We start from the raw sequence: 14,300 nt of genomic DNA on the forward strand, positions 1-14,300 counted from the left end.
CTCCACCCCTTCCTCTTCCGTGGGCACCCCATTGCCTGGTATGACTAGGCTGGGCTAAGAGTCCCCTTTCTTTTCTGCTCCCTAGCTCTGGGCCCTCACAGCCTATTTTACCATTAGTCTGTACACTGTGTCTGAGGAAGGCTTTGGCAGGACCAGGACACATCCATCCTCAGTTTCCCTCTGATGCTTCCCTCTTTCCCTTTGGTGCAACATTACCTGTCCCCCTTCATGGTAAGCCCAGGGACCACAGTATGTGCTGATGCCACTAACATACATTCTAGTCATCATCTCTAGGGCTGGGAAGGGCTAACCTACTGCTCATCCGCCTGCCTCCCCGTATCTCTGTTGCTGTCCCATTCTTGGTCTCTGTTGGCCTCCCTCCTGGCCTTCTCGGGCTTTCTCAAACCAGACTTGTTGGTTTTGGGGGTGTTTTTGATTTTGTTTTTGTTTTCCTTATTTTGAGAAGACCCAGTGGCTTAGAAATTATTTTCAGTTTTTGTCCTAGATCTGAAGGCTAGAAATCCAAACTCATATATCAGTAGGGTTGGTTTCTGCTGAGGCTTCTCTTTGTTTATGGGTGAGAGTCCTCTCACATGCCTTTTCTCTGTGTGCACATACAAGGAGGAAGGTGCCACTAATGTTTCCTCCACAGTCTCTGGACTAAGACACCACCACCCTTACAACTGCAGGTGTCCTTAATTATCCTGCCAAAGCTGTGCCTCCAAGGACAGATGACTGTGGAGGTGACAGAACTCGGCCCATAAGGATTCCTTCCAATTGATGAAAATTTTTCCATTTTTGTCTCTATATCATGAGTTAATTATAATTAAATCAGTTCATGGACATTTGGGTTGTTTCTGGTTTTTGTCTATTATTGACTGTGTGATTATTTTTTTATCATATGAGTTTTGTACAGATTTTTCTTCTTGGGTATTATAGTACTCAAGAGTTCTTCAGAGGAATATATATATATATATATATATATATATATATACACATATGTATCTATGAATATATCCACATATATATATATATATATACACATATGTTTATGTATATCCAGTTCATTCAGTGCAGTCTCCACATTCCATATTCTATCAGTAACACTTGCTACCTATTAGTATGGGTTCACTGCCCCATCCATTTCCCCTAAGCTCCCATTGACAGCTTTTTTGAACACCTATGGACTTCTTCTGGAAGTCTCCTTGAAGCTCCTGAGACGACTTCATTTCTGTTACCCAAAAGTTCCTATAGCATCCCATCTGAAGCTGGCTCCAGAGCCAATCCTATAGTGTGAGTCCTTTTAGGACGACACCTGTGTCAGGTACCCCAAATCTCACTCAGTTCCATGTTGCCAAATAATATACCACACAAAAGATCAGTAATTTAAAACTACAGCAAGCATTTGCCATCCAAACATTTTTGTGGGCCAGGAATTGGGAACGTCTTGGTGGATTCTTTCTGTCTTGGCATTCCCCACTGGGTTGCAGTAAGGTTTGACTAGTTCTATGATCCTTTGAAGGCTGCCCAAGGATGAGGGGCATACATTTCTGAGATGAAGGTATTGTTGGCTGCTAGCAAGAGACTTCACTTCTCCAAGTGGAAGAACTGTTTAAATGTCCTCATATGAAGCCTGGCTTCTTGAGGTAGCAATCTGAGAGCAAAAGGATGGTGTTGCAATGTCACTCATGACCTCCGTAGTATTGCATCACTCACCAAAGCAATCCTCATTCACTGGTGGGGCTTTCTTGGGAGCCATCTTAGAAATCAGGACACCTTGATCCATGTCCTGATTTTTCTTTTGTTAAAAGAAATACTTGTTTGCCATTTCAATAAGTGTGGCATCAATGTTAAGAAAAAATAGCAAGGTTGTAGCTGATTGCACAATGGTGCTCATTATACACCACCCAATACACTATTTCTCTTCTAGCATAATAGAAGTTATGCTAGTTATATTATGAATAGATAGTTGGAGCGGTTTGAATAAGTAGCCCCTCACAGGCTTATGTGTCTGAATGCTTGGTCTCTGGTTAGTGGCACTATTTTAGGTGCTGCAGCTTTGCTGTAGCAAGTCCAGCACCAAGGGAGAGATTTGAGAGCTCCTAGCTAAGTCCTACTTCTGGCTTGATCTCATGAGTTTTTGCTTGTGGTTAGGATGTGACCATTCAGCTTCCTGCTCCAGCCTGCCAGCATGCTTGCCTGTCGTCATGCCTCATCACCATGGTAGACTCTTGTCCCTCTGGAACTTCCTTCTGTAAGTTTGCTTTGTGCATGGTGTTCTACCACAGCAACAGAGAAGTAGCTAATACAATCGCTTTATTCTCACTTTCTCCCGTCAGGAAAGGGAGGTGCCCGGAGCTTGAGTTCAATCGTGTTAAGCCCAGGTCGGGCATCTGGCTTGCAGCATGCTGTTTTCCTTGCTTTGTCTGTGTCCTTCTTTTCCTGGGAGGAGATGCCACCTTAATAAGAAAGGTTTTATCAACAGAGTTTTGTCTTGGCGAGAAGGAAGCGTAGTCAAACAGCGGCTGGGTGAGCATGTGCAGGGAGGCTGAGCTGCTCCTCACTGGTGCGAACATAGCTAAATATCTGTGGAAAAAGAAGAAGAAAAAAGCGCTCATAAACAGTGACTGGAAAGAAAAGTGAAATTAAAGAACAATCTGGCTCACATTACCTAAATATGCTATAAAGACCCCCGTGCCTGTGTCCGGAAGTCAGAGGCTGTCTCCTTTCACCTGCTGAGGTGGGTTCTCCATTCTTTCTGCTGTGCAGATGTACTTCACACAGACTTCCGGCCATTCTCCTGTTTCCGTCTCCCATCTTGACCCAGGACTGCTGATGGGTACCACCATGTTTGGCCTTTTATGTGTGTTCCCAGGGATGGGACAGGGTGTTAGGCTTATGAAGCAAGTATTTTTATCCACTGAGCCACTTCTCTGGTCTCACTTGCATGGATCTTCTTACATTTAGCATTTCTACTTTTATTATAATTATTAATGCGTATTAATTATAAATGCTAGGGGTTTCATAGTGACATTTTCTGACGTGTAGAAGTCATGCTTCGATTATATTCACCCTGACTACTTTTCCTGACGCTTCCTTCTCTCCCCACTGCCATGGTCACGTTAATCCTCTCTAGCAGTCTTTCTGTGTTTCCAGATTTTTGCTTTTGCTTTTGAGGCAGGGTCTCTCTGTGCCCCCAAAGGATGGCCTTGAGTCACATCTGAGTGTTGAGATTATAGATGTGCCTGGCTTATGAAGTTCAGGGGCTTGAGCCCAGGACTGCATGCATGGTAGGCCCACTCACTAATCACACCCACAGCCTCCTTCTCTCTTCTTCCAGTTCTTACTGAATTGGATTATTCAGAATTTACCTTTTCTAACATTTTAATCTCACTGTCTGGGATGCGTGACAGTTGGACAATGATGGATGGGACTTTATCGATATAGTGTTACATTGCAAATAAATGATCTTATTTCTGCTCTGTTGAGATTTTGCTTAGTATTGTAGAGCCGTAATTTAAAAGACAACCTATACAAAAAGGAAAAAGCCCAAACAAATAAAATTCATTTCATTCCAATGGGAAGATTTGCTTTCTTCAAAGACTTTATTTTTCAAAGGAAAAATTATATTACTTTGAAATAGCAGCATGTCTTGCAGCTTTCAGCAGAGAGCAAAATCTCTTTTGTTGTTTGAGCAGGAATTTTTTTTTTTCTTTTGCTTTCTGGCAAAAACTTGTCAGAAAATCGAGCTTTGATTAAAATAAATGAGTTCAGTTCAGCTCCCTTGCATGAGGCCTGGACATTTGATCCCAGAGTTTTAAAAATGTTTATTAGCTTTGAATTTATTTTAATTAGCTTCCCCATTATGTTGGCATTTGCTTGGAAGGGATTTTGATGGGTAATACAAAACATTTACTCTCTGGTCGAAGTGTTTTTATAGAGGACACACACTGACAGATCAAATTCTCCAGCCAGTGTAGACCCTTTAAAGGTTTGGCTGATTTTGGATGGACTTAGAAAAGATCCCATGTGAGGTAATCCAGACTCGAAAGACAAATGTCAAATGATCTCTTCCATCAGAGGCTCTGCCTCCAAATCTTCAGATAGAAGTGAAGTCCCCACCCCTCATGAAGCAAATTTCTCTTTGCGACACACAGAGACCATTACAGAGAACCACAGCCAGTCAAGATGCAGAGGTGTGGAGCCCAGTCCCAAGTCGTATGTGTACAAACACTCCTGTGCCTGAGGCTCAGGGATAACTGTGGAAGAGGGAGTGGAAAATTAGAAGAGCCAGAGGAAGGGAATTTGCTGTGGGTTTGTATTGCCTAGTGATGTCAGAAGCTACACCCATAAAGTCTCACCAGCATGACAGCCCAAACATGAGCTAAACAAGGACAAAGACAACAAATAATGCTAACATGAATTAGAGCCTCAACCCCAGACAAAGAACTACAGGCAACTAAGGGATACTGAGAGGGGAGAAATAGTCTTCTCTAGCGACAAGCAAGTCAGTTGGTTATCCAATACCAAGCAGTCAGCCCTGTAAATACATATATATTTGTATGTTTATATATTTGTACATATATATTTGTACATATATATATGTATATACACACACACACACACACACACACACACACACACACACATATATATATCCCCCAGGAGTGACAGAGGTAAACAGATCTCTGTGTTTGAGGCTAACCTGATTTACATATTGAGTTCCAGATTAATCAGAGCTTGGTAATACAAACATCCTCTTAAAATATTATAAAGATAACCAATATACTGAGTATTATGTATCAACATCATATGTATGTATATATACATATATATATATGTATATATATACACACACACACACACACACATATACATATATATCAACAGGTAATGAAAAAAGGCTATGAATTTGAAAGGAAGCAAAGACAGGTAAATAGGAGAGTTTGGAAGGGTAAAAAACAAGGAAGAAATAATATTACAATCTTAAATATGAAACAAAAACATCATGCTTACTTTTATTTTATGTACATGAGTGTTTTGCCTGCATATATGTCTGTGTACCACATGCATTCAGTGCCATCAGAGGCCAAAAGAGGACATCAGATCCCTGGAATTGAAGTTACAGGTAGTCATGAGCCACCATGTGAGTGCTGAGAACCTAATGGATCCTCTGCAGGAGCAACAAGTGCTCTTAATATGGGAGCCATTTCTCCACCCCTGACATAGACCTTGTAAGAGTAAAGATTTTAGCATGGTATGGAATAGCATACTTTAGTAGCAGTACTGGGGCAGCAGAGGTAGGCCAGCCTGGCTTACATATTGAGTTTTAGGCTAGTCATGGCTTATATAGTAAGATTTTTGTCCCCTCTCAAATATTGTAAAGATACTGATATCTACTGAGTACTAATCATGATTCTATCTTTTAAGTCTATAGCTTGACCAGAAAGAAAAGTGATTCTAGTTTTTTGATATTTTATTGTAAAGCCAATTTTTATTAACATGCATCAGTTATAATAAAATTGAGTTTCATTATAACATTTTCACTTATACATATAATGTACTTTGTGTCATTCCCCCCCATATATTCTTAGACTTGTGATATAATATGATAGCTTCGTTGAGCTGTAATTAGCATCTGACAAAAATAGTCCCTCAATTGGGCTTCCCTCTTCCCAACTCTCTCATACTGGCAACAAAACTAAGATATCTGTATAAAATGAAAGAGAATGTGCCACATTTATTTTTTTCCCAAGGCTGACTTACTTCATTTAATATGATTATTTCCAGTTGCATCCATGAAAGTAGCATAATTGTATTCTTTTTATGGTTGACAACATTGCACTGTGTGTGTGTGTGTGTCTCTGTGTGTGCATTTTCCTTGCCCATTCCTCTGTTGTTGGACACCTGCCATGGGCCCAGGCAGCCATTGTGAACAATGTAACAATGGACAATGTAACAATGTCTCTGTGATGTGTTAACCTGGAGCTAGAGGTAAACTCCCAGCAGTTGTAGTGTAGCCTAGCCAAAATGGAAGACAGATTTGTTACTTCTTATTTTTTTAATCACTCACTTTTGTTTAATCCACTTTTCATATGCTTGTCTTACAAATTATTGATACTTGCAGCTCCACTTTCTATTGATACTTGCAGCTCCACTTTCTGCTGCAGAAGTCCAGGCCTTCCATGAATGAAAATGCTTTGAAGTGGGTTAATTATCAAAGGTATCCTGGAGGACAAATACTTTTAAAGTCTTTTGGGGGACCAGAGCTTCCTTCTGGACATTCATGGCAAATACTTGCAGAAACACTGTATTAATTAAAAGGACATTTTTTTTATGCTTGATTTTCACCAAAGACTTGTGTGTGTGTCTGTGTGTCTGTGTGTGTGTGTGTGTGTGTTATTGAAAATAACATTTTCATGCAGTATATCCTGATCATGTTTTCTTTTCTCCCAGACCCTCCCAGATCCTTCCACTTACTCCCCCCAAAACTCCACATTCTTTCTTTCTCTCTAGAAAACAAATTAGCAAACCTAAAGACCCCAAACAAACCAGAATTTTTAAAAGCACAAGGAACATGCACACATACACACACACGCACACACATACACTCACACACAATCAGAATCTGTAATATGCAAGCAAGCAAAAGACCAGTCAGACAAAAAAAAAAAAAAAAAAAAAAAAAAAAAAAAAAATGCTCAGAGAAAGCATTATGAGGCCAAAAGTAAAATAAAATAAAATAAAATAAAATAGAATAAAAGTCTACAGAAGTACCATTTAGTTCATTTTGCCTTGGCCATCTACTGTTGGGCATGATGTATATCCTTAAGTGTGGTTTATATACCTGGTAAGACTCCATTGGAGAAAATTAATTTTTCCTTTGTAAGTAGTTGTCAACTGGAGATAGATCCTTCATTGGGGTGGGGGCTCCTATATACTTCCTCTCCCAGCCCAGGGACCCCATCTGGCTTGAACCTGTGCAGGCCCTGAGCATGCTGCCACTGTCTCTGTATGTTCCTAATGGTCAGTCCTCCTGCCTCTAGGGGGCACTGCTTCCTTTGTGTCTCTCATCCCCTCTGGCTCCTCATCTTTCCTCTTCCACACAGGTCCCTGAACCCTGAGGGGAGGGGACTGAAGAAGGCATCTCATCTCATCTTTTGAGAAGTGTTCCTTTCATTACCATTTATGGATTGGGTTGTTTGAGTCCGTGTTTGATATTTTTGAGTTCTTTGGATATTTTGTATCCTAGACAATAATTTTCTTTTTGGATGTGTTTCTTCCATTCTGTGAGCTGTCGCTTTGCTCGATTAAGTGTAGAAGCTTTTCAATGTCATGAAATCACATTTGTTGGTTGTTGGCATTATTTTCTGAGCAGCCAGAGTCCTTTGGAGCGGGTCCATGCCTCTGCTTGCATCTTCGAGTACTCTCCTACATCTTCTAGCAGTTTCAGGGTTCAGCTCTCATACTGAGATCCTAATCCACCAGGAGTCCAGTTGTGAATGCCAGTCCTTCGCCTGCGCATCCCTTCCCAGTGTCTGGCTCACTTTTTGGAGCTTGTGTCTGCATTCTCCTGGAGATTCTTTGTTGTCATAACTACTCCTAGAGAGATGTGGATGAATGTCTATTCAATCCTGATAGGGTATGACAGCAAAGATTACCCCACAGCTCAGTGTGGTGAACTAATGAATTGATTTGGCTTATAGACAGAGGGCAAGGGAGGAATTACTATCAGAGTATGAGGGACTGCTAAACAGTTACACCATCACAAAGTTCCACCCTAGCTGGTTATGAATGGATGCTGCACCAGGAAGGCCTACATCCATCCGGTTAGCCTTCTACTTCCTGTATTATGTGTAATGGCTAGAATTCCATGTGAGAACCTCATGATCCTTCCTTCCTTCCTTCCTTCCTACCTACCTACCTACCTATCTAGCTCTCAAGCCAAGAGGATTTCCACCTCTAGACAGCACGATGGTGAACATGTTATGGCTGGAGGGAAAGGCCAAATGACAGCCCTCTGGTTTGAACCAGGCTTCTATCTATTGTGTATGCCACACAATTCTGTTTGAAGGTTTCTTCTCTGTAGCCTAGCATTGTGCTTTCCAGGCTGCAGGCTGTAGTCCCATGACGCTTGCTTTCACCTCTCTAAGAGTATATTCACAGAAAGTCTTGAATTGTCCAGCAAACCAGGGGCCAGTTTTTGAACTGATGTTCATGGCTGCTCCCGTCAAGCACCCAGAAGAGAGGATTTCCCCTTCTGTCTCCTGCCAGCATAATGCCAGACATCTTTTATCTCATGTCCACTCTTTTTCTGTTCTGTAAAGTATCCACTCTTGAAAGTGCAGTGCCGCCGCAGAGGTGCTGGCTTTGTAAGAGGACACTATCGTCCTTACACTCCCTGGCTGGGTACATACCTGGGAACTAATTTGAAGTTTGAACTAAAAAAAAACTAGTAATGGGAGAACAAGAGAAATGCTAACACCAGTTGGAACACCTACCAGACTATACATTAGGTGCTGTATGTGAGTTACAGCATCATACTTTACAAGAAGATACTGCTGTTCTCAGGGTTAGGTGAGGGCCTGGAGTTTGCCCAGTCAGTCATTGGAGAATTAGTCTGGCTGACCCCACCTCAAAGCAAGAGGGTTAGAATAAGGGGTGATTCATGGAACATATTTCCATGAGGCCAGTAACGTGGTTAAAGTCCATTGTGTGTTAAATTTTAAGGTATATCTTGTTTTCATAATTGTAAAGTAACTTCCAACAATTGGTTCCTCTTTCCATTTTGTATCCCACACCTTTTAGCCTTACCTAGGCCTTAAAATGAGGCTAGTTGTCTGTCCTCCATTCCTGGCCTCTTGTCTGTCCTCCATCCTGTCCAGTTGTCTGCCCTGATTCCTGTCCAGTTGTCTGTCTTCCGCTCCTCTCCTACTCAGACTGTGAGCTTCCCCCAGGGCAAGCGGCTGCTATGGCTCTCCTTCCTGAGTCCTTTGAAGCACCTGCCTTTCTCTTATAGATGGGTTTGCTATTTTACTATATTCTATATCTCATGTGGTTCTTTTGCTGAACTAAATCACTATCACAATACAAAGTAGGGGATCGAGGGAAGGTGGAAACCTAGACACAGAGATGTGCGTGTAAACAAGCAACTGTTGATATTAATAAAAGCGCTTTTTTCTGAGTTTCCACTGCACAGATGTGTCCCACATTATGAAACCTCTTTCTGTTACAAAGCATAACATTATCACACTATAACTGATTAGAGTAGGATTTGTAGAATAGCTGTTATGCTGGTGTGATGAAAGCTATTTATCTTGGGCATTATGAAGTTATGAAAAATCAGACTTAAGAGTTAGAAGAATAGTATCTGAGTTCTTGTCACCCCATTGCTCTATCAGTATGATTTTATGAAGTTACTTAACCTTATCAGTGAAAACCAAAAAGCATCTTAAAAAACAAAAATTGATTCACTAGTGTGCAGAATTGGAGCCTGTATGTTTAGTCTATTCATGATGGGACACATTCTGTGACATTCTTTTATCTTGCTGTGCACTGAGAATTTTCCTTTTGTTTTGATTTTGATTCATTTCAACAGACCTCAAGAAAGCCTCCAATTCCAATACTTCAAAGTCCAGTCTACCAAAATCTGGACTTCGTCCTCCTGGCTATTCCCGACTCCCAGCAGCCAAACTGGCGGCCTTCGGCTTTGTGAGGAGCTCCAGTGTCTCTGCGGTGCCCAGCACCCAATCCCTGGACAGCGTCCAGCCAGAGCAGACCAGGCCGGTCACCCGTGAGTTGGGCAAGGGGGCTGAGGGGGTTGGAGGAGATGCCTGTGCCCTGTCAGGGACTGATGGCAGGCAGAGGATACTTAGGGACCCTGTGTACCATTTCCCTGGTTAGTTAGTAAAGAAAAGAACTTGGATCAACTACTTGAATCTATCATCTTTTTATTGTATCTTAATCATCCACCAAAGAAAAATAGCCTATTTGAAACTATCCTTTTTCCCAGTTCCGAGGAGTTAATACTTTTGCAATGGACCCAGGCTCAGTTCCCAGAACCACACTGGGCAGTTTACAGATACTTGGAATTCCAGATTCAGGCAAGCAATCTGATGCCCCCTTCTGGCCTCTTAAACACACAAGTGCACGTGCATGCGTGTGCGCACACACACACACACACACACACACACAATAAAATAAATAAATCCTAAAAGAACAAACCATCCTGAGACTATTCTTGAGGCCACTCATGAGAGAGTGTTGGGGTTTCCAATCTTAGACAACTTGATTTGGAAAGATGAGTCAAAACTCATGAAATGACTGAGTTTCATTTCTTAAGATGGGCAAACATCCCTTTAATTATTGAGTAGGATTTGGGTTCTGAGGATGGTTTGAAGTAGAAAATCACTAGTCTCTTTGGAAGGCGAATCAATGAAAATGAGGGTTAATGTGAGAGATCCCTGGAATGTGAACTCAACATTGCACTCATGAGTGCTATAAAATGCATTTATATACATGGCTCACTTGATTATCTGCACCTGACACGCATCTTAAATAAGATCAGAGTTGACAAGAGGCGTTATTAATAACTCCTATAGAAACAGCCATCAGCCTGTCTCATGTTCCCCTGGCAAAGAGGAGGTCATTTTTTATTCATGGAGAAAGGCGCTGCCAATGACCTGGGAGGTCAGGTTTTTGAGAAGCTATTTCTCATCTGAGATTAAACCTTATTGATATCTGTGTGCACTCCTCGGCTCCGGACACTAATCACCTCAACCCCGAGATGGGAGTAGGGTATGAACTTGTGTTTCTTTGTTTGTTTGTTTGGTTGCTTGGTCTTGGTTTTAAGGAAAGTTGCCTTTTTATGATTGTTAATATAAACTATAAACAGAAGCTTTTGTTTATAGGTTTTTTTTTGTTTGTTTGTTTTTTGTTTTTTTTTTTTTAAACAGTGCCATCAGAACAGCCTGTTTTTCTTGGCTGTCTCACTTTGCAAAGATTAGCTTCCTCCCCCTTTTGTTTCTTCTACACTGATTCAGCACCCCACCCCAGCCCCCATGCATTTTACATTTAGGTAACTCTGATGTGAATGAGCACAGGGGTCCTCTCCCTCTTGGAGACTGGAGGGAGAGGCTGATGATGAGCCTGCGCCACGATTGAGCACCCCATAGCCTGTGACACGTGGTGGAGGAGGCACAGGAGGGCAAGGCATGGGGTTCCTCCTGAGCTGCTGAAAGGACGGACCTGGCATCCTGCAGGACCTGTCCAAGCTACTGCTAGGCTATCAGCTCCTCTTTGTGGCGATTGCTCTGTATCAGAATGACAACATTCTATTTAGTGTAAAAGAGTACAGGTAAAAAAAAGCAAGAAATCTGGAGGTGGAAGAGGATAAAATCGATTAAAAACATGACTGGCGAGTTTTTGAAAGCCATTAATGCTAGAGGACTGACCTGGGAGGGTTTACTGTGTGTGCACCTTGCTTCCCTTTGGTGTGTGTTTTAAATTCTTCATAAAGGAGGTTAAAATCTTGCCTTCTCCGTGGCTGGCTAAAATAACAGCTTTATTGAGATGTTACCCACATGCCATGTAATTCAGTCATTTAAAGTGTACAATTCAGTGTTTTGTTTTGTTTTGTTTTGTTGGTGTATCTATAGGGATGTGCGACTTCGGTACACTCACTCACTTTTAGAATATTCCATTTCTATGCCCACAGACCAGTCTAATGGAGACAATTCTTCAATTTAAGATTTCTTTCCAAATGGTTCTAGCTTGTGTCAAGTTGACAAAATAACTAACACAAACATATAGCATGTTATTTCAGTATATAGCTATTTATATATCTGAAATATATAAATAAAAAAGATATGACATATATGATATATATTTTTTATATGTAAAACATACATTTGTATATCTTAATATGTATAATATATATGAAAATCATATATGTGAAATATATGAAATATATAGTATATATTATGAAGTGATTACTGTATCAAGCTAAATACCTCTGTCACTTTGTGCGGCTCCTCTGTGTACATGTTAGGGTGTGGTTTCTTAGCACATTTCAAGTACATTGACACAGAATGGTTACTGTCCACACCACACCATAATTAGAGCTCCAGAGTCTGACTGCCCTGCTCAATGAAATTTTGTTCTGTTTGGTTTTAAGAGCTACTACAGTATAAGTGTGGTGGACGTGTACTCTAGAGACCTTAGCATTTACATACCACCTCTGCATTTACCAGATCTATTACTTTGGTGTCTTCATAATAAAACAGTGTAGAAAATAACTGAACTAGGTTTAAACCTATTGAGAGGGCAAGTAGGGAGCACTAACTGGAAGTAAGATATACAGAGTGTTTAGAACACGGCTTTGGACAAGAATAGTTTTCCTTAGGCTCTTTCTATCTGTGGGCCATGTCAATAAAGTTCAGTGTTGGCCATTCAAAAGCCCAGGTTGGGAAATGGCCATGTTGGATTAGCAGTATCCAGTAACCGAACTGGGGATGTGGTCTTCATAGTTTCTGGTTGTGGTTATGATAACATTGAAGTCAGAGAGATGATGCTCATTCCAGTGCCAATATTTTATCATTACCTACACACTATAATCAATAACTTTTGAGTGTTAAAGTAAAACTTAGGGGCTGGAGAAATGGCTCAGCTGTTAAAGCACTGGCTGCTCTTCCAGAGGAATCACTTTGATTCCGAGCACCCAGAAGGTAGCTCTCAAATATCTGTAACTCCAGCTCCAGGGGATCCAACATCCTTACCTGCCTCCACTGTCATCAGGCATCATGTGTTACCAAGACATTTATGAGATTTGAAGTTGATTTCCATGGGATTCTCTTAGGTCAGGGCTATAAGTTTATATATCCTTTTGGTATGTAAAGAAACAAAGGCAAAGGAAGTTGGAGAGGCTGTGCCATGTCTTTATAGTATGTAAGAAAATACATTCGATTAGGTTCCCTTTTAAAGAAAAACATTTATAAAAGGTGATCTCAGTATAATCTGGTGGCATTTAAACCCTCTACTTAAAATAAGTGAGAGTTGGAGCTGCCTTTATTCCTGTGGCTTTCACTGTCTGACGGGGACGGGGTGTTTGCTTTTACAGTGTGTAAGGGGCTTCACACAGCTTTGCATGTGGCTGGGGTCTAATTCCTAGTGTTCTGCTATTTACTCGAGTATCTCAATTCAGTGTGGGTGGGAGAAGAAAAAAAGACCGAGAACAAAGTCCCAAAAGTGGTTCTAAATTTCCGTGGAAATGCAGAACTCAAACAAGTGTCACTGATAAGATTTGAGTATCTGGTTCCTTGGAAATCGTAATCATATAATTTGAAGCATTCTTCCTTAGGAAGAGAAATAGAGTCATTTTTCTTGAGTCTTGCTGATAATTTTCTGTGACTCCCACATATTCTTTTTCTTCTTCTTCCTCCATATACATTCACAAAGGACATGAGTTTTTCCACATGCGACTTACCATTGCTTTTGTGGAAATCTGATTTCTGTACCATCCAATTAACGGATATCCTCCTGACTCAGACAGTTTGGGAAAAATCTGTCAGGAATCACATTCGCTGTTGAAATCATTTCCAGCTTTATAAATGTCATATTTTTATCATTCAAGATACTTGATGAATCAAAGGCACCTTGAGCTATGGAAACAGCAGTTAAAAAGGGAAATATACCACACTCACATATATGAATGACATCACTGAAACCTGGGGGATGATACATACAAGTCATTTAACTTCAGTGGACTCAGATGCTGCTGTGGTTTAAATGTCCATTAGAGACTTTGTGTCACCAGCCTCTAACACTATTGTGAGGTGGGACCCAGTAGGAGGAAGTTGGGTCATTGGGGACATGTCCTTAGAGGGAATATTCTGGCCCCGGCCCTTTAACTCCCCTATTCCTCATTGCGCTCAGGTAAATAGCTAACTTGGCTGCACATTCCTACGTGCATAGATTTGAACCTCTGAAACAATCAATAAAACTCCACCCCTTTTGTGGGGCTGAGATCCACAAGTGCTTTACCCATTTTCCCAACTTGAGTCTCAGGTTCTTCATTGGTGAAGCCATTGTTCCTTCATACAACTCAACATGACTCTCAATGACTCTGAAACACAGAGGTATAATTAAAAAGGGGAGAGTCATCTGGGAAGAGGAAACCTCAATTAAGAAAGTATGAGTCTTCATAAGATTGGCCTCTGGGCAACCCTCTGCTGTTGCTTCTTCTTCTTTTCTTCTTCTTCTTCTTCTTCTTCTTCTTCTTCTTCTTCTTCTTCTTCTTCTTC

General features: G+C 41.0%; 1 protein-coding gene across 4 annotated transcripts in view; it reads left to right on the forward strand.

The window, feature by feature from the left end:
• Mtus2 (microtubule associated scaffold protein 2) overlaps positions 1-14,300 on the forward strand; it is a 388,646-nt gene that overhangs the window by 166,794 nt on the left and 207,552 nt on the right. For all 4 annotated transcript variants that reach the window (XM_031338775.1, XM_031338773.1, XM_031338772.1 and 1 more), the window contains exon 4: positions 9,599-9,793. In XM_031338775.1, coding sequence (XP_031194635.1) covers positions 9,599-9,793 — 195 coding nt within the window. The remainder of the gene's footprint in view (positions 1-9,598; positions 9,794-14,300) is intronic.

This window comes from Mastomys coucha, unplaced genomic scaffold, assembly GCF_008632895.1.
Source record: "Mastomys coucha isolate ucsf_1 unplaced genomic scaffold, UCSF_Mcou_1 pScaffold22, whole genome shotgun sequence".
Classification (NCBI taxonomy): Eukaryota; Metazoa; Chordata; class Mammalia; order Rodentia; family Muridae; genus Mastomys; species Mastomys coucha.